Below are 22,819 nucleotides of genomic sequence, written 5' to 3' on the forward strand. Positions count from 1 at the left end.
TTTGAATTTTAAACCTCAGTTGATTAAAACCGCTAATAAAAATCGAAATAAGGAAATTGTTTTGTTTTAATATAATTAGCCGCCGTTAAAAATATCCCAATAAACAGTACAAATTACAAAACCACCCTGTTTAAATGCGACCCCCCCCCAAAAAAAAACAAAAAGAAAAAAGCAAAGAAAAAACTAAAAAAAGACAAAAAAACTAAAAAAAGACAAAAAAAAAAAAAAACCCGAAGGCGTGTGCGAACCTTAAATCTATTGGTTATGAGACAATCTTTTAACCCATTTAGCCATGGCATTGATTGCGACATGTCATGTCATTCTTGTATTTAAAGTAATTCAGTAAGCAATGGTTGACGTATGCAGAGATGTTGAAATCGTTTAGAAAGAGACAAATTTAGATGACCCCTCTTTTAAAGAAAACGACAGTTCTATACAAAATATGTGATCATTTTTTTTTCTAATTTTTGGATATCATTTGTCCGAGAGATAGTTCTTTCTACGATGCCGCGTTCGTTCGTGTACGATGCGTATGAAAAATGTTTTTAGCGGACATACAAACACACATACATTTCTCCTTTATATAATAGATGCATCAAGCTTCATAAATAAAAGAATTGGTACAGGATGGCCCACTTAAAAGTAGCCCGATCTGTCTAATCTTTCTCTAATCAATTTTCACAGATTAAGCGGATCGCCTCCCCCTTTTTTTTCTTTTTTTTACTCATGTTCACCCCTTACAAAACGTAAGGGACTACTATTTGGGGCCATGTCTAGGAAAGATAAACAATATATTTGTTTATGTTACATTTAAACTTCTGCATATCAGTACAGTCAGGGAAGCAGGCAGCAGGAAGGGAATTCCAACGTCTAGCTGTTCGAGGGAAGAAACTATTATAATAGAAACCTTTCTGGCATTTAGAGACATCAACAGTGAAGGGGTGGGATCTTATTGCTAAGCAGGTTTGTCGAGGATATGTACGTCGAGGGGGCACAAGTGAAACAAGTTCATCAGAACACATTCAATTAAAATATTTGTAAAACAGGCACAGTGATGCAACATTGCGGCGATGGAACAGGGGCTGGAGCTTAGTTGATAAAGTGGGACCGATTAGATTGACAACTCTTAAAAGTGGCCTGATCTCTCAAATCTTTCTCTGATTATTTTTTCAGATTAAGCAGCTCACTTAAAGTAGTTCGATCTCTCTAATATTTCTCTTATCGACCAACTGACACCATAAGACAAAATGCAATTCTTTTTCCATCAAGATGGCGCTACATGCCACACGTCTCACGGATCACTAACACGATCTCATGACATGTTTACGGAAGAGAGGACAATAAGCAAAGGGTTATATGGCCACCACGTTCCCCGGACTTGTCATCATGTGATTTTTATCTTTGGGGAACTTTTAAACAAAAAGTTTATGTAAATAATCCCCACAATCTAGACCAACTAAAGGAGAACATTATCAATGCTATCAAGAGAATCACCAGAGAAGATCTATAAGCAGTATCTGCAAACGTTGTTAAATATGCTAAAAATGAATAGATGTAAACGGGGAATCTTTTATAACACTACAGGTAATTTAAACAATAAAAAAATGTTCATCCTCTCTACTAAATTATCTGGGCTACTTTTTAGTGGGCCGCTTTGTGTAAATAAAAGGTGAAATATAATTGAATAAGCATATGTTCCCAGAAACACACACACACACACACACACACACACACACACACACACACACACACACACACACACACACACACACATATATATCTGAATGCAGATAAAAAGGTAATATATATGTGTGTGTGTGTATGTGTGTGTATGTGTGTGTGTGTGTGTGTGTGTGTGTGTGTGTGTGTTGGAATGTTTCCATAAGAACACGGTGTACCTTACCCTTTGTTCAGCTGTTTACACACAACTGAGGCGACCAGATCGTTCCAGAGATCATCACAAACAGTTCCCCACTGGTTTTGATAAAAGACTTCCACGCGACCCTCGTCCGGGGTTTTGCCACCGACCAGCCGTACTATAAATACCAAATAAAATCGCATCAATCAATCATTAAAAAAAGGTTTTTATTAAATTTGTTTTAGTTCGTTATACAATTGCATGCTTATCAAATAAAAGGGAGTGGCAATTAGTTTGACGGAGAGTGGATATTTTGGGTTTTTTTTCGACGAGGCGATGTCCTGTAATGAAACGCATTACGTGATTTTCAAATACCTCAATGCGATTGGCTAGTTGTTTAGTCCATGTGATACAATCAATTTCATACAAAACTACTGGGAGGCCATAAATTGAACAAACTTTTACTTTAACAGTTATGGGCAGCCTTTTTGATTTTAGAATGGTGCTGTGGTTTTGGTAACCGTCCTCTTAAATAATTAAATTATACCGAACTTACACGATGAACGTTTATTACATTACCACATTACGTTTATTAATTATTATCCCCGAGAGGGCTTAATAAGTGGTGAATCCCTCGCAAAATAAATTAAAAAAATAAAATATCCCCTTTTTCAAGAACTAAAAAACTCGTGTCAAATTTCTTTTTCTTTTTTTCATTGCGAAACTTTTATGCACACTGTCGGGTCAAAACGTAACTACCATGTTTCAGTGATTGTCGCTAATAAAATACAAAGCAAGTTATTTCGTATTTTAAAGAAGAAAAACAATTTGAAAATTTTAAAATAAAATACGTATGAAATACGTTCGTAAGCCAAATTGCAACGCAATATTATGAAAATCTGGACAGGAGCTGCTAGAAAGAGCTTATCCTGTTTTGACAGACTTCAAAATAGACTTCGTAGCCAAATGGGGGATGCCCTTTTCTTTTCCCTGCAACCTCTTTCCCCCAGAAGAGACGTTGCGAGCCTGTCTGTTTTATCCCTATTTTCATGCCAAGTGCTCGTCTGAGCTTCAATCTTTGGTCCCTCGTCAAACTTTCACGAAAAACACTCGTCTATCCGAAACTACTGTCAATAATTCCCCCCACTCTTTATCTGTGCGTTGTCCCCCCACTCTTTATCTGTGCGTTGTCCCCCCCCACTCTTTATCTGTGCGTGTCCCCCCACTCTTTATTTGTGCGTTTAGACGTAGATTCCATGAACAACGCTTCATTCTTAGAACTGCACGCCTGTGGAACTCTTTTTCGTTTTCCTGTTTTCCAACTACAATTTGGTAGTCTTCAAATACAACGTAAACAAATTCTTGATGAACCGTTTCCTTAAGTTAACAAATTTACCGAATTTCCATTACTAACAGTTACTACGATATTGTACCATTGACTGCGGTACACTCCATAACCCTTATTAGTGATAAGTGATGACTCCTTTGTAAAAACAAAATAAACAAAATAAACAAATATTTATTTGTTGAAAGTTAATATTTCGCCGCTATACGCCATCTTCGGAATCTTGGACATTTTTTGTTTTTGTTGATGCCCTTCCGTCATTTCCAAATAACACCGCACACACGTGGACTTTTAGTAACTGTTTTTTTCTGCAATTTAATACCATAGCGAGAAAAAAAGAAAAAAAAATGTATAAGATTCTGAAGATGATGTATAGTGTCGAAAAATAAATTTTAAACAAATAAATGTTTGTTTATTTTCATAATATTGCGTCATAATTTGGCTTTCAAACGTATTTCATACGTATTTTATTTTAAAATTCAATCAACGCCCTATCACGGAAAATACAACTAACTTTAAATTTGAAAATATGTTTTCTGTTTACGATTAGAAAGGCGTGACGTTTTAATGACACCACAGTATCATGCCAATTCCATTGACTGTATCTGTTCGAACGAAACAAAAAAAAAAAGAAAAAAAAGAAGCCATTTAGTCCAAGGTCTTGATATAGTCAAAAACCGGTTTTAAAACTTAATAAGTGATACCCTTTTCTCTTTTCTGCAACCTCTTTCCCACAGAAGAGATGTCGCGAGCCTGTCTCTGCTCTGTCGTTATTTTCATGGCAAGTGCTCACCTGAGCTCCAATCTATAGCCCTCTCCTTGTCAAATTTTCACATAAAAACACCTGACTAGCTACAGCCACTATCAACAATTCCCCCACACTATCGGTGTCAAAGTCTAAACGCAGCTTCCATGAAAAAGCTCCTTTCTATAAAACATACTTGTGGAACACTGTTCCATGGCCTGCTTCCCGGACAACTACAATATAGTATCCTTCAAGTTCAATGTAAACAAGTTCTTGTTGATCCGTCTCCTTAAATAATCAAAATTCTACCCAATCTACGCCATTAACGATTACGACACTACCACCTTACATTCATTAACTCTTATCCTTGAATGGCATTAAAGCCTTGATATATGGTGATTTCCCTGTAAAAGAAATAATAAAAAAAACAAAAACCTACCAGTTTGAGCAAAAGATGATGAAATCACGCATAAAACGAGAGCAACCGAGAATACAAGTGACGTTATATTCTCGCGAGATTTCATAGCAACTCGATATTCACGAGTCATCACCTATGGAGAAAAAAAAAAGTATATAGTGTTATTATAAGTTAAATGATATCGATAACAGTTTATTTCTTCGTATTTTTATTCTCGTACTGATACCCTAGAGCTCTTAAGATATTGCGCAATCCTGCAGCATAATTGACATCTGAGAAATTGAAAATCACCAAAATGGTAAACAAACAACAAAACAAAACAAAATAAAAGTTGGCCAGTTGCATACAAATCCCAGGAATGATCGGAGCCTTTTATTATGTCTGAAACTGATACAATGTTAAACGAGCGAGATCATGTCCCCTACCGACAACAGGATCATTACCAACTCCCTCAAAATGAATAACAGAGGCGTACCCAGGGTGATGAAAACAAAGTTACCGACCACTATTATGATATTTGGTGCGGTTTCAAACGATGGCCACATCATGCCACCTCACATCTTCGAATTCGGCATGAAAGTAAACAAGAAAATGTACCTGGATGTACTGAAGAGTGTGATGATCTCCGGGTGCAGTCAGGTGGCCGTTGGCATACTCTGGCTGTTGCAGCAGGAATCGGCGTCGGCCCACAAGTTAAAAGAGACCCAGACTTGGCTTGCTAAAACTTTATACCTTTCTCTTACCGCCCCCTTCCCCCCTGAACCTGAACCCGCTGGACGACTTCGTTTTGTCATACGATCTCCCACTATACAAAAGCCAGCCTGATCGCTGACATCCGCCGAGTATTCGCCGAGCTCTTCTTTTTTCTCTTTCTAATTCAGATATATTTCTCTTTTCCTTTCCTTTTTGCGTTGTCATAGATTTTTTATTCTATTTTATTTTACTTTATTATTTATTATTTTTAGATTTTTTGTATATATTTTTACTTTATTTTATTTTATACATTGTTAACATTTTGTAATCCATTTCACTCTTTTTATTTCTTTTCTTCTATTCTCAATCTTTAATCTCAATCGTAATTATAAATATTATCTATACCTTCCCCACCCCTTTTCCTCTTCTTTTTTCTCTTCTTACTCCTCCCTCCCCGTCTCTGTCCAGCACTTCGACTCTTGTTTTTGATATCCATACGTAATTTTGAAAGAATCTTTTCCTTCGAATTTGTTTTTTTTTTGCTTGGCTTGTCTGAGGAAATGGACAGGATTTTTATTTGTAATAATTTAAGTAAAAATCCCCGGCGTTGAAAAATAAAACCATAAAACCATAAATTCTACAGCCAGCGAAACTCGAGTCTTGGACTTCCGGTTCGTTGACTGTCATGGCTCTTGTGGGCTGAGACGTTATTTGGCTGTGGAATTTATTATATATAATCTCTCACATTCTGAAAAATCACACACACATATATATATATATATATATATATATATATATATATATATATATATATATATATACTAGCAGGAAGACAAGACATTGCTCGAGATTGAATGATGATTAATGTATGTTTCACACTCCTATATTTTATCGTTTATCGAAATCATTGAAATAGCCCATTTTTCAATCAAATCGATTGATTGCCTTCTCTAGCTGGGGTCCCATCGCGGTGCACCGAAAGAAAGCTACACATGCCTCCCCGCAATGACCTAGATCACAATACATTATAGTCTACATTGCGCTGTAAAGAAACTACAGTTGTTTTAAAAAATATTTTATATATAATAACTCGAATTAACTTTTAAAATGCAAAAGTTAAGCATCATCGTTCAATTATGCTCTAAACAGAAACATTGATTTCTAACGCAGCCCTGTCATATCAAAGAAACTACCGTTGATTTTATATATCTGGCCGTACTGCTTGTGCGATGATAATAATTGGATTTATATTGGAAATGAAAAATTCAAGTATTATGGTGCGATTGTGCTCTAAACAGAAACATTCATTTCGAACGCGCCCCTGTCATATCAAAGAACCTATTGCTAATTTTATGTGTCGGGCCTTCCGGCTTGTGTGGTAACAAAACTTCTAAAATGACCTTGCAATGTGTTAACTTCGATTAAAATCGCCTGTTCCTTCTTTCATTGGATTATTTCGATTATCGATTATCGATACTGATCGAAGAACTTCCGATACAAAACCTTAGAACACTGCCAGACATATGATTACCTTCATGTGAAATTTCATAAAAATCAGCCGAGCCGTTTTCGAGTCTGTAGAAAACGAAGTCACAGACAGATACACATACATACACGTCCATATATACATGCATATATATATATATATATATATATATATATATACACACACATATACATAAATACATATATATACATACATATATATATACATATATACATACATATATATATACATGCATTTATATATACATATACATACATATAGTAGCATACACATAGATAAATATACATTATATATATATATATATATACAGGGTGAACAGAAAGTCCTTGGACCAATTCAAAAGTGGTTTATTAATAGAAAATTACAAAAATATAAATTACACATGAATGAAAATTATAAGTTAGGAAACCAAGAATAAATTCAAATTATTTATTTTCAATGTGATGTCCCTTCCTTTCGATTAGACGTGCAATTCTCTGTCTGAATTTACCAACCGAGACACGCAGCTTTTCCTGAGGTATTTTAGCCCATTCACTCAGAAGAGATGTCTTCAAAGCATCAACACTTGGATGAGCAACAGAAAAGACCTTTGCCTCCAACAAAGACCACACAGAAAAATCCATGGGATTCAAATCAAGCGATGCAGGAGGCCACATCTCCTTACTCCAGAATCTTGGAAAATGACGTTGGCACCAGTCCTGAGTTTTTCTGGAGGTGTGGGATGGTGCTCCATCTTGTTGGAAGGTGAAAGGCTGATCTTTGAAGTGTTTCTTCATCTCTTCAAATGCTGGAACCAAAATATCGTTAATGTAGCGATCTGTGTTGATGTTAACTCCCTGCTCCAAGAAAATCAGAGGCGACTTCCAAGATTTGGAGACTGCAGCCCACACCATGAGGGAAGACGGCTTTTGTCGGCGGAAAACTATTCTCACGGAGTCATCAATGTCTGCTGAAGATTTTGCGTAAACTCTGTCGTTCTGATTGTTAACAGTCGCTTCAATTGTGAAGAGTTTTTCATCAGAAAAAACGATCTCTCGGTCTGCCGTGCCAGCCTTCAGTTCTCCAAGAAGAAGCTTTGCTCTTTCAAGTCTCTTGTGCTTTTGGGCAGGTGTGAGGTCCTGTCTCTTTCTCATCTTGTAGGGGGACAACTGGAGATCGTTTTTTACGATGGTTCTCATCGAGGTCACGCTCACATTCATGTCTTTAGCCATTTGTCTTGCAGATCTCTTCGGGTTCCTCCTTACCCTCTCTCGGACAGCTTTAATCACCTTCTTTGTTCGAGCAGTGCGAGGTCTTCCACTCCTAGGACGGTCATCAGATGTACCAAGTTCCTTAAATCTGTTCACAACATGGTACACGGTGGATTTAGCCACTTTCAAGAGCTTAATAATCTCTGAGTTTGTCCTTCCCGCGCAATGAAGTTGAATTATGGCCTCTCGTTTGCTCATTTTTCTGAAAGTTTAAACAAAATTATTTTAATATTTTTGTTGGAAATAATTAGATCAATAGTTAGACTAAATACTTACGTTATTCGAAAAGAGAAAAAAGTGATTTTAACAATATTTAATTTTAAAACTAAAAATGGTCCAAGGACTTTCTGTTCACCCTGTATATTCTGACGATAAGCATTTAGATTCAAAATGCCATGATTTCACCCTTATTCCTCTCTCTGAAGCTCTTATTGATTTGATAATGTAACTTATCGTTATTTTCATGGCAGGTGCTCGTCTGAACTCCAATCCCTGGTCCCCCCTCGCCAATCTTTCACGAAAAACACCCGTCTAGCTGAATCCACTGTGAAAAATTTTCCCCACTCTATATCTGTGCCTAAATCAAAACGCGGATTTCATGAGCAAAGCCTCTTTCTTAGAACTGCACGCCTGTGGAACTCTGTTCCGTCTGCCTGCTTCCCTCCGGACTACAACTTGGATGTCTTCAAGTCTAATGTTAACAAATTCCTAATGAACCGCCCCCCTAATTAAACACTTCATAAAATCTCCTCACTAACGTAATGTACTTGCAATAACCCTTATCCCTGAGTGGCTTCCGGGCCTTGATAAGTGGTGATCACTGTGTAAAAAAAACAAAAAAAACTTTACGCTTTATCTTCTTTACTTATTCTATTTATCTATTCATCTCTCTCTCTCTCTCTCTTTCTCTCTCTTTCTCCCTATCCCTCTCTGTCTGTCTGTCTCTCTTTTGGTAACAGTATACGATTATGAATATCTCCAGTATTAAATAATTTTTAAACACTGAAATTTACTTTATGTATGAAAATCCAAAAGGGGAGATATAACATATGAGAAATATTTCGAATCAAATCTGCCTTTGCTGTTATTTTAGATCATTATAAACTTTAGGAGCAAGTTTTAGTCTCCCCATTATCAAGACCAGAGATTTTGGAGAAATATCAGATATTTTGTAATTCACATACAAAACTAGGAAAAAAATGACTCCGATTGAAACATTTTATGGTGGTAAAAAAAGTGCCAAAAATAGGCTCTAGGTGATGGATAATCCTCTTAATGTGCGACCCTTATGGCAAATGTCACATAGCCCACTACACAATTCAGGTTATGACCTTTCCAACGAGTCTTTATTTGTTAAATTCTGATCAATAGTTGCTGCTGAGACTTGGAACCAATAAAATTGCCAAATAGTATTATATATATATATATATATATATATATATATATATATATATATATATACATATATATATATATACTCGTAGCCAAATTGAATATGGAAATGCTTATATCTTTGGTTCTATGGGATGAAACTACATCAAAATTTGCAGGCTTTTTGAAGATTGTAATACTATTCTATGGTTAAAATTTTATGACAATTAGTAAAAAAAGATAAATTATTTTTTTAACCACTAAAATTTCCTACATTATATATAGTGTCGTGCAGGCCAGCTTCAGTTTTGCTGCTTCTGTTGTCTCCTCTATTGTTTTGCCAGGCTACTAATATATTTCGGAAAAGGAAATCAAACAAGCTTTACCCAAACATAATTTGCAATTTACTGTGCTCGTCAATCACAACAAACTCAGTTGTAGTGGTAGGAAAAAAAAAAAAGACAAAAAATCTAATTTCCGCTTCCTGTAACAACCTTATAGTTATGGGTCATTATTTGGAATCTACATAAATTAGTTTTGCTAATCAGCTATGCATAAATTACTGGGAGAAAGGCTTCCAGTATTTTATGAATATAAAAACTATTTTGAAAGTTTTATTATTTCCACAAATTTTTCTGTATAATAAACTAATTAAAAATAAGATAAATCATTTCTCGTTCACTAATTTTGTGCGCAGTGTAATGTAGTGATGACACATCAACACTCGGGACCCACACGTTGTACGTAGACAGTTGCAAAAAAAAAGAAAAAAAAACAAAGGCAAGGAAAGAATACGACTCACGTTTTTTTCAGTTGAAACATCAGACATTTATTTACAGGTACTTCCCGAAGATTGCCTTCTGTCTGGTTCAAAAGTCTTCTCGTACTCCAATGTACTTAACAAGACTGCCGTATCGAACAGGTAGTACTCTGTCTTTGTCCAGCCATCTTTAAGACACGTCTCGCCCTGTCGCCCTCAGGCCACGTGTGTAACACGTCATTTCTGTCCTTTCGTGTCTGGAAAACGTCGCGAATACCTTTACGTTTCGAACACGTCTCGAATATCTATGCATCTTGAACACATCTCGAACACCTCTACGTCTCGAACACGTGTCAAACACCTCTACATCTTGAAAACCTTTACGTCTTGAAAACCTCCACGTCTTGAACACGTCTGAAACACTTCTACGTCTCGAACACATCTCGAATACGTCACGAACCCTTGTACGTCTCGAATACGTATCGAACATCTTTACGTCGCAAACATATTTCGAACACCTCTACATCTTAAACACCTCTACGTTTCAAACACGTCTTGAACACGTCTCTGATCCCTGCTTCTCTGAACATGTACGCCCATTTTTTTCTTGCTGTTACGTCACAAGGGAAAAATCAAAATTTGAATAATAGTAATAATAATAATAATAATAATAATAATAATAATAATAATAATAATAATAATAATATAAAATCAAATTAAACTTTTTTAAAAAGGGTTAAAAGCTAACTGATTGCTATGACTAATAACACGCTACCTGAGAGTTCTTCGCGTAACAGAGCGCGTGTGAGCAGGCGGGAAAATATCATCAGCATCCGAGGGATGGATAGCAGCAGGGGCAGCATTTAAACGCGTATGTGAATTAGGAAGTATACGCGAGCTGGCGCGAAGAGTAAATGAAAAAAAGGAGACCATGTAGTCGAGAGAGAAACAAAGTCAGCGCCTAAGGAGACAGACGTGTAAAGTGAAGGCGAGAATGGGCTAGCTGTGACCAGCGTGCGGTCGCAAGAAAGAGAAACACCTGCCAGTTATGATGGACACGTGACATCGAGAGTCTTTGTAAATGATGTCGTGACAGGAGAATAACGGTAATAAATACTATTGTTAAAAAAGAAAAAAAAAATGCCGACCCGGATTTATTTTTGTTTGCTTGTTCCTTTTCGACGGTGCTGGACGGCGTGGGGGTCTAAGAAAGGTTTAAACTGAAACAAACACGGTTTTAGCGTAACAGCCACGTTAAATTCGTCCAAACTCCTTCAAATCTCCAAAATTGCTATTAAGATTAAAAATTAAAAAAAAAAAAAAACAGTTGGTCTTGACATGCGTTTGTTTGAAATGACATTTTTAGTCTACCATGCTTATGCTTAAAATAGCAATTCGGTTTGTTGTGGTCTGTCATGCTTGCGTTTGAATAAAACATTACAGTGTCTGTTAATTTTGCACATGCGCAAAATTAAACATTCATAGCTCAAACTCTCTTAATTTTTAAACTTTTGTATCCCTCTGTTGGTATCTCAGACAATAACAATGTTGGAGGAATAAATAATGAACCAGGTTAAAGCGCTAAAAGTTTTGGTTTCTATCCTAGCGGATGATACCAAAAACACATTTTTTTAATAACTTCTAAAATCCACTATTATATATGTCACATTGTGTGTGTTAGTTTCTTCCTCATAGGTTCCGAAACGGCTGAGCCCATCTTTTGCAAATTTCATACAAAACGAATTTATATGCCTGACAGTGTTCTTAGATATGTTTTGTACAGAAATTCATCCGATAAGTATCGAAAATCGAAAAAATTCGATCTTAAAAATAGCTTTCTCTCTTATAGATTAAAAATATAATTTTTGCAAGGGAATATTTTACGTTGCACCGGCAAAGAGAGATAAAATTTCAGCAAATCATTTCTTATTAATTTATCTTATTGCGGACTTTTATCCCCATCTTTTTTTAGTTGTTATTTCACTACGTTTCGGCCAACTATTCCTCTAGCCTTCATCAGGTGGTAAGAACGACGGGATAGGAACTCCGCATCTCCTAACAGCATTCTCATCAATTACTGCCTTCCATAGTTGTTGTCGCCTTACTACGTTTTGGCCAAGTAATCATCTGGTCGGCTTGAAACAACGACTAAAAAGATGAGGATAATAGTCCACAATAAATAAATTAATAAATATTACTTATCTCAATAGTGAAATCCAATTCAATAATATATAAATCATTTCTTCTTAAAAAGCAGATTTATTGTAATCTAGAATTATAGATCAGTGGTAGAGCATTCGACTACAGTTCGAATTGGCCCCGGTTCTAGCCTGGGTGTACGTCACAATTTAATTTATTTTTTTTTTATTTTATTATTAATGAGTTCAATTTACGTTAAAAGAAGAGGGACAATTTAAAATCGACGCAAATCATTTCTTCGTTTGCATATTTTAAAACTAATCATGAATCAGGAATGACTTTTCCAGGGTATTCAATCGCCAATCCAAATTACAGCTGACGTGATATTGTAAACGAACATAGAATTCGATAAACGACATTATCATTATTATTTGTATTTTATTTGGTTCCGGGTAAATTATTCGCTATAATATATAATAATCTATAGAGGATTGATTCTATGATAACACTTACGAAATCTGCATAAATATCGTATTGTACGACCCGGCAACACCGGACTGCCAGCTAGTAATTACTATATATCGGATAAGAATAAATAGAGAATCGGCTATATAATAATAATAATAATAATAATAATAATAATAATAATAATAATAATAATAATAATAATAATGACGATGCTGATGACGATGATGATGATGATAATAATAATAATAATAATAATAATAATAATAATTACGATGCTGATGACGATGATGATGATGATGATGATGATGATGATGATAATAATAATAATAATATAATAATAATAATAATAATGACGATGCTGATGACGATGATGATGATGATAATAATAATAATAATAATAATAATAATAATAATAATGACGATGCAGATGACGATGATGATAATAATAATAATAATAATAATAATGACGATGCTGATGATGATAATAATAATAATAATAATAATAATGACGATGCTGATGACGATGATGATGATAATAATAATAATAATAATAATAATAATAATAATAATAATAATAAACCAAGAATATTGAAGCTGCATTCCTATACGTTCTCTAACTCACCCTAATGCCCCCATCACCACTTCACTGTCCTCCTCTCTCTCTAAAAAAAAAAAAAGAGTGAAATTAAATAGCCAAGTAGTCAAAGAGGAAGGAAAGGCCGAGGAGTGAGCACTGACCAGACCTCCACTATATAAGTGCGAAGAGAACTGGGACCTTGGGGAGGCTTATTGCCACTCAAATTTCAGTAAAGACCAATGGCCACTTCCAACGAGAAATCAATGGCAAGCAGCTGTTGTGATAATGCAAATTTATTTGCAAATGGTATCAAAAGAAGTGGAGAGTACTGGAAAATCTGGGGAGACTTGTTGTCACTCAGCTTCCAGGGAACACCACAGGCTGTATTCAGTGAAATCTTTGATAACCTGTGTGAAAGCTCCTTGCCAGCCCATAATAATAAATAAGAAACATTCATAAATTAAAATATAATATTTATGCGTATTTTACAACCGGGTAACGCCGGCCAGCTTGCTAGTATATATATATTTGCAAGAGGACCTGAGGTTGCTCGGGATTAAATGATGATTAACGGATTTTTCACACTTCCATATTTTTATTGTCATAGAAATAGATTAAATCGCATATTTTTCAATCAAATCGATTAATTGCCTGCTCCAGTGAGGGACCCATTGTGGCGCACTGGGAGGAATCTTCACATGCCTTCCCGCAGTGACTTAGTCCACAATACATTGTAGACTATATTGCACTGTAGAGAACCTATTGTTGATTTTATAAAATTATTTTTATATATGACGGCTTCAATTAAAGTTTAAAATGCAAAAGTCAAGTATCATGATTCAATTGTGCTCTAAACAGAAACATTCATTTCGAACACGCCCCTGTCATATCAAAGAACCTACTGTCTATTTTATATGTAGTATATAGTGATTTATAGCAATATATAATGATTAGTAATAAAACCGTGCATTCAGAAAAAATAAGATTAAGGCTTTTAAAATTAATTCTAGAATTGTGCGCAATGACTCATGGCGTAGTGGTTATAATACTTAGTAAAATTCAGTTGTAAAAGCTACACACTTCTGGAGGTTGAAGGTTCAATCCTTAATGCGGGCGACACTTGGAATTGCGAATTAATATGACTTCTATACAGTCATGGCTGACAGAATGCGAGCATGCTACCCTACTGGAATAGATATAAGATTCCGTACAGATTCTCGAGTTTAACAAAAAGATTACCGAGTTCAACAGAAAAATTATCGAGTTCGACAAAATACACCTGAAGAAGATCGGAGGTTACGTCGACCGAAACGTTGTAAAAATGACACCCAAGGTGAGAACAGTCCTCTGAAGAATCCATATAATACGCATGACGCCATCTAGAATCGTTCGTTCTTATTGATGATTCGGTTTTTTTTTGTGTCCAAGTCGAGAGGCGAGTGGCCTTATATGCATGTGAAAATATGTCATGCAGGTATATGTGTAAATGTGTGTGTAAATGTGTGTGTATCTGTGTGTGTAAATGTATGTGTAAATGTATGTGTAAATGTGTGCGTAAATGTGTGTGTAAATGTGTGTGTATCTGTGTACGTAAATGTGTGTATAAATGTGTGTATATCTGTGTGTGTATATGTGTGTGCAAATGTTTGTGTATCTGTGTGTGTAAATGTGTGTGCATATGTGTGTGGAAATGTGTGTAGAAATGTGTGTGGAGTACCGAGTACCTCTGTCCCTCATCGACCCCTCGGCTGATGGAACACATTTATATAGATTGATGATGCATGCACTTAAGGCAGCTGATTGATTATCCAGTTTGGTTTGTTATGAGCGACAGGTTGCTATGGTGATTATGACAACAATGTCGCAAGGCACAAAAGGGTCAGTCATAAAACAGTTTCTCATCTAGCTTTATCTTACGTCAGTCAATTTGTAAAAGAAATGTGTCAGTATATAAATACCGCCGTAACTATCGACGTATCACTGTAAACAAGCTTTCCCTCTCTGTCTCTCTGGTGCGTGTGTGAGAGAGTGAAAGGGAGAGAGAAAGAGAGAGAGAAAGAGAGAGAGAGACACACACACACACGCACACACACACACACACACACACACACACACACACACACACACACACACACACACACATATATATATATATATATATATATATATATATATATATATCCCCAAACCTCTGGTCTTGATGGAGGGGAGACCAAAACTTGCTGCTATGATTCCAAAGGATCTGAAATAACAGCAAAGGGAGACTTGATTCCAAATATTTTTCATATTTTAAATCTCCCCTCTTTTAATTTTTATACATAAAGTAAATTTACCATTGTATAAGGATTATTTGATGCTGGAGATATTCATAATCGTACCCTATTTCCAAAAGAGGGAAGATATAACATTTGTATATATATATATATATATATATATATATATATATATATATATATATATATATGTTTACTGTACAATAACAAAAACAATATGGCTCACGAGAGCCTAACATTATTTACTATTAACTGCCCCCCTTATATTAGGCTTGAAACTGACGGTACCAATGTTTTTCTGACCTTCTGTAATGTTATATATATATATTAGGCATATTTGGTAAAAAACAGGGGGGAAGTTCTCAATACGTTAGTAGAGCTAAATATGTTTTTCTTCTTTCAACCTCAGGGATTTTTACTTAAATCATTACAAGTTGTTTCAATAGACAGGACAATAAATTACCCTGCCGATCTTGTCAGACGATCTAAGCCAAAATAAATTAGAAGGAAAAAGATTCTTTTAAATTTGTTACAAACAATCTCCTCTCTTCATTTTAATTCATTTTAATTTCTTTCCTTCTATTCCTAAATTTTATATTTCAATTCTAACTATAAATATAATTTATATCTCCCCATCCCTTTTTTCTCTTTTCCTCCCCCCTCTGCCCGCTTTATCCAGCATTTCAACTCTTGTTTATTTTTATACCCATAGGTAATTAAAAAGAATCTTCAGTAGTAAACGTAGTAAATGAGTTTATGTCTATTTCTATTTTAGATGTATCATTTGATGGCAGGGTATATATATATATATATATATATATATATATATATATATATATATATGTCTGTATTTTGTGTAAGTATGTATGTATAAGTGTATTTATGTATGCATGTATGTTTTGTATATATATGTGTGTGTATGTATATATCTGTGTGTATGTGTATGTATATGGATATATTTGTATATGTGTATGTATGTATATGTATGTATATGCATATATATTTCTGAACTATTAAAATAGGCTGTCTCGTATATGATTGTTGTAGCAATGTAGATTACAAGAATATATGGGTGTCCGAATGTGTTTGTATGTATATTATATATGTATATATACACCCGTGTGGAGTGGAGTGGCATGCTATTTCATATATGAAGGGGTTACCACGCTACTGAAGTAAAAAAAAAAAAAAGAAAAAAAAGGCACCTTATTATTATTGAAAAAGGTCTTTGCATTTGTGCATGTATTGCTGTGTTTTCCTGCGTTGTGAGTGAGCGGGTTTCTGTGTCCCTGCGCGTGTGTGTGTATGTGGGTGTGGGCGGTGGTCTGTGTTGGTATCTATATGTGTATGTGTCTTGTATACGTCTGTAGAGATGGGGAGACACGAGTAGATGGGGATGTTGTCTGTGCCTGCGGATGGTCTGAATGTGTATGTATTGTTTGTATGCTGGTGCGCATGTGTGTATATGTATGTGTGTATGTATATGTGTATATATGTATTTTATGCTTATATATGTATGTATATGTGTATATATGTATTTTGTGCTTATATATATAAATGTGTATACGTGTGTATGTATGTGTATGTATTAACGTGTGTGTGGGGGTGTCTGTGTGTGTGTGTGTTGTGTGTGTGTGTTGTGTGTGTGTCGCATGTATGTGTATGGATGGGTGTAGATTGAAAGACATCGGTCAGTACTTAGTGACCATAGGAAAGGTTCTTAATTTACAGACTGCAAGACAAAAATACTAAATTCCCAAGTACCTTATGCCATAAAAACCAAAAGATGGGATGGATAAAGAGAAAGGGAAAGATAAAAGAAGATGTTTATTATCTTTAAAGACCTCACTTGTCCTCTCACTCAGATTACATTCTAACTTGACAAACGAAATAAGAAAATGTATTTGGTTGAAATATCAGTTTTCGACGGTGATTCTTGGCCTGAAGACGTACTCCCCCAATGCGGGTGATTACAGAAACATGTATGCACATATGTAGCCATTAATATTTGTATAAATAAATTTAATATATATATATATATATATATATATATATATATATATATATATATATATATATATATATATATAATAAATTCCACAGCCAAACAACGTCGCAGCCCACAAGAGCCATGAAAGTCAAAGAACCCGAAGTCGAAGACTCGATTTTCGCCCTCATCTGGGCTCATCAGTTAGACACATCCGAACTTAGGATTCGAAACCCGAGCCTCTTGCATGCAAGGCAAGCACTCTACCAACCGAGCAAACGCTCTGCACACAAGAATTCCTGAGTTCGGATGTGTCTAACTGATGAGCCCAAATGAGGGCGAAAGTCTTGGACTTCCGGTTCTTTGACTGTCATGGCTCTTGTGGGCTGCGACGTTGTTTGGCTGTGGAATTTATTATATACAATCTCTCACATTCTGAAAAATCATATATATATATATATATATATATATATATATATATATATATATATATATCAGTGTTGGAATGATTTCAATATTTTTCCCGATTCCGATACAATTACCAATTTCGTACTAAATTCCTGATTTCTATAGAATTACTGATTCCGATTCTTTATAAACCATTAAATATTTTACTATAAAGTTATCTTTTCTTTCCGATTACCGTAGACACACATGTTAAATCTACAAACGAACGTAAAGATGCACTTATGAAAGATGATGTGTAGCTTTTAATTTTAATGTATAGATTGTAGAAAAATGTGTAAGGAAAGTCCTTTAAAAAAATTACTGCGCCCTCTGTAGATGTATAAGGAAAATTCAAGATGGCGCCTGACTCTCTCTTTAACACGGTAAGTTCAGGAAAAGATGTTATAAATGTTGCAGCAATTCAATAACCAGTAAACACCGGTTCTGCACGGAATCCAACTTGCAAGGTGCCTAGACGGACGCGAACGGTTACTCAGACCGGACCCAACAACGGTAAGATATCCTCACACGGCACGAGAAGCAACATCACCACGATTCCCCGACCAACTCAATCGTCGCTCTCACACGTCTTTTCCATCACCCGCTTTTATAGTCGTTGTAGGCCGGCTAAATTTGCATATTGCGAGAATTCGTGTGACTTTGCGAGATATCATCCTTTACAAAAGACGGCGGCCGCCATCTTGATCTTTCTTTATCTATTTTCGGTCGGTGACGCCGAGCCGGTCTCGAGGTAAGTCTTTCCTTTTCGTCCGTCTCTCTTACGCACCCACACAACACACAAACACGCGGGCGCTTATCTCCTGGATACACATTACTGGTATTTTAATTTCTCCACATGTAATTTAATCTAATTTAATTCAATCTCCATTTTTAATGGTAATTTTAATGTATATATTTTAATGGTATTTTAAAATCAAAAGATATTCATTTTTTCATCATTATATTATCAGCAGTGGAAGAAAATCAAAAGAATAGTTTTTCGACATCAGAGAATGGGCAAACATTTTTCCGAATCCGATACCGATTTCGATATCCCCAAAAGTTCCGATTTTTCCTATTCCCGATTCCAATTCCGATTAATCGTCCAACACGTTATATATATCTGTTTGGCGAATTTTTCACTTATTGTCCCTAACCAAGGTAAACGAATGTAAATTGAACATTTAGCCGCCATCTTAGTTTTTATTTGAGAAAAATTGTTGATGACCAATACCTTGTCCAATAATAGGTACCCTCTTGATGTGATTAACTCCATTATAAAAAAGAAAATAAACAATTTGTCTAAAAAACAAACAAACTAAGATTAATATTCATTTACCTTGGTTAGGGACAATAAGTGAAAAATTTGCCAAACAGATTAGCTCAGCTGTTGAACATTTCTATTTTGCGCCAATGTACGTATGGTGTTTTCCACAAAACAATTATTGCCAATCTCTCGAAAGGACGTTCTGCCCCCCCCCATCATATGAATAATGTCATTTATCAATTTAAATGTAGTTGCAGTGCCAACTACGCTGGCAGAATGACCTTAAGTTAGATGGTCGCGTCTAACAACATGTACCCAGCAAAATCCGGAATGGAATCTACCGACTAACGGACATTCTGAGTAATACGTATGGTTCTGCTATAACGGACCATTGCTTAAAACCCCGCAATGTGTAATGAATTTCAGCCGTGACTCATTTTCTATTCTAAGTCAAGCTTATTCGTTATTTCATCTGAAGTTCTTGGAGACTATTCACGTCCGTTTAAAGAGACCTTCTCTCTGTAAGCAAAGGGATTGTCTTTTGAGTTTGGACGTGATTAGTTTCTAATGCGTTTCCTCTCCACTGTTTAATTATCTTAACGATGGATTTATTTTCCTTTCCGATAGTTAGATTTGATTTTAGTCGTTCCCCCGTTTGAATTCGTTTCCTTGTACAAGAAACACCGAAAAAAACCCTCGATTCAGCTTTGGAAAGTAAAAGCGAAACCCGTTCGGCTGACGCTACCCCCTTACTTATTTATTTATTTATTTTAAACCTCTATTGAATGTTTTCCCTCCGTCCCTCTTTTTACCATGGATTAAAAAAAAAAAAACTCCGTCTTCCCTTCTTAACAGCTTGGGTTGAGCATATCGGGAAGTGATATACAAATTGCCATTAGCGTATTAAGCGACGCTCTTTGTGTAAACAAATCGAACGAAGGCATTTGGACGATCTCAAAACGTCTTTTATTCATTACCCTACAGCAGCAACCGTATAGCGTAATGGTGAGAAGCCTTGACTGTCATTTGGCCGGTCGGGTTTCGAGCCGGTTGCCTGTCTAGCCGCACTGATGAGCTGTGAAACAGCGAAACAGTACTGAATGTGGATGACTATATATATATATATATGACTACTTCATTTAATCACATAATATACGAAAGTATAATTTTATGTGCAAACTAAGTATTTACTTCAACAGTGCTCAATACATAGATGGGCCTTTGTTCTGTAAGTCCCTACCCATTGGCTGATTAGGAAGGGAGCGGTGGAAACTAGGAAACTGATTGGCTAACTAAAAATTCAATAGAATATGCGTATATAAAAACGCAAGACTACAACGACTCTTCGCATAAGCCTGACGAATCCTAGTGTGGATGAAACGGGAATATTCTGTGTAGCTTAATTGCCATATATATTTTGCTAACTTACTATATATATATATATATATATATATATATATATATATATATATTTATTTATTTATTTACTGTTTTATGGGAAATAATTTTAACAAAGTGCTCGATTACAAAGAAAAAAATTCAATATAAGAGCTTAATATTTATTTATTAAAAACTGTACAGAAGATCAGAAAACCATTGGTACCGTCGGTTTCAAGCCTAACATAAGGGCGACCAGCTAATGGTAAATAATTTTAGGCTCTCGTGAGCCATATTGTTTTCCGTATGAGGAAAATTCAGGACCGCACATGTTGTCTATAATGATGTTCATTTTTATTTAATTATAGATTATCTCTATTTCTGTATATTTTATTTTATTTTAATATAAATTTTCCATGTATATATATATATTTATATATATATATATATATATATATATATATATATATATATATAAATAGGATTGATATGTAGTTTGCTTGAGTCATTGTGTGGGATAGGTGTGTAAAAGAGATTTAGAAGGCTGTCACAATGCGAGGAATGAATTATAGTCGCTGTTGGTAGGAGGAGACGAGAACAAGTGGCGATTTACAAATCAATAAGTATATATATATATATATATGTGTATATTTTTTTATATATATATATTTATTCAGTTGTATGGTAAAATGTCTTACCTGTAAGTCTATGCGACGTATTCCATTATTAATTTCGGAAAAATTTTCCCTTTTCAAATGGTGTGCGTAACAGGTCGATTCAAAGCATGCTGGATGAAGGGCCGGAAGTTGTGTAGCTATAATGCTCATATTATATATATATATATATATATATATATATATATATATATATATATATATATATATATATATACAACTTCCGGTCCTTCATCCAGCATGATTTGAATCGACCTGTTACGCACACCATTTGAAAAGGGAAAATTTTTCCGAAATTAATAATGGAATACGTCGCATAGACTTACAAGTAAGACATTTTACCATACAACTGAATAAATATATATATATATATATATATATATATATATATATATATATGTATGTATGTATGTATGTATGTATGTATGCATGTATGTACTTATTGATTTGTAAATCGCAACTTGTTCTCGTCTCCTCTTACCAACAGCGACTATAATTCATTCCTCGCATTGTGACAGCCTTCTAAATCTCTTTTACACACACACACACACACACACACGCACACACACACACACACACACACACACATATATATATAGAGTAAGTTATAAAATGTATATGGCGATTAAGCTACACTGAATATTCCGCGTTCATCCACTCTAGGACTCTTCAGGCTTATGCGCGAATTCTGTGGTTCTTTGTCGTTTTTATATGCGCATCTTCTATTGAGATTTTAGTTAGCCAATCAGCTTTCTAGTATCCACCGCGCCCTTCCTATCAGCCAATGAGCATGCACTTATAGGACAAAGGCCTATTTAACCTCTGCGCATATAAAAACGACAAACAACCACAGAATTCGCGCATAAGCCTGAAGAGTCCTGGAGTGGATGAAACGCAGAATATTCAGTATAGCTTAATCGCCATATACATTTTATAACTTACTAACTAGCTCTACCTACGGTATTGAGCACTTTTGAAGTAAATACTTAAAGTTTACGCATAAATCTATACTTTCGTATATTAATTTTATGTAAATTAAGTAGTTATATATATATATATATATATATATATATTGATTTAAAAGTTATGACGATTTTTTGACACATAACGATGTTGCTGTTTTTTATATTAATTATTTAGTTTTTCATATCTCAACCCCTAACCTTTATTTCGTATTCCTTGATTTTAACATTTAATATCTGATCAGAAGACCCATCTTTGAACCTCTGTGGAATAAGTAACCCCTAACCTTTATTTCGTATTCCTTGATTTCAATAAAATATTGTAAATTCAATTCTGCAATATCTTGACTTTTTATACTTATATAAGGCTCTATCACTGATACTGAGCCTTTTAAATCTGGATTAGGTTGTTGTTCTGTAAATATATTTTCTATATTTATACGTCAGCACTTTCGAATTCGAAAATTCTTTCATTAATCTTTTATTTACTTTCGAATGTTGCTCCTATTATATATATATATATAAAGCTGAATGTGTGTGTGTGTGTGTGTGTGTGTCTAGTCACGAATAGGTTCCTATATTTAAAAACACTGATTACATATAATGATAGAAGATGCATCGAGACACAGGAATGGGTACGTTTGATCTGGCAGAACGCTGGTTCATTAAAATTGTGGGGTTTGCGTTCGCGCCTGGTCCAC

At 35.0% G+C, this 22,819-nt stretch overlaps 1 protein-coding gene across 1 annotated transcript in view; it reads right to left on the minus strand.

The window, feature by feature from the left end:
- Nucleotides 1-22,819, minus strand: part of LOC145241574 (uncharacterized) — a 91,596-nt gene that overhangs the window by 52,255 nt on the left and 16,522 nt on the right. The window contains exons 2-3 of the mRNA XM_080104656.1: nucleotides 4,388-4,499; nucleotides 1,904-2,036 (exon numbers count right to left, since the gene is read on the minus strand). Of these exons, the coding sequence (XP_079960782.1) occupies nucleotides 1,904-2,036; nucleotides 4,388-4,496 (242 nt within the window). The 5' untranslated portion in view covers nucleotides 4,497-4,499. The remainder of the gene's footprint in view (nucleotides 1-1,903; nucleotides 2,037-4,387; nucleotides 4,500-22,819) is intronic.

The sequence above is a fragment of the Euprymna scolopes genome, chromosome 20 (genome assembly GCF_053919585.1).
Source record: "Euprymna scolopes isolate OS-2025 chromosome 20, ASM5391958v1, whole genome shotgun sequence".
Taxonomy (NCBI): Eukaryota; Metazoa; Mollusca; class Cephalopoda; order Sepiida; family Sepiolidae; genus Euprymna; species Euprymna scolopes.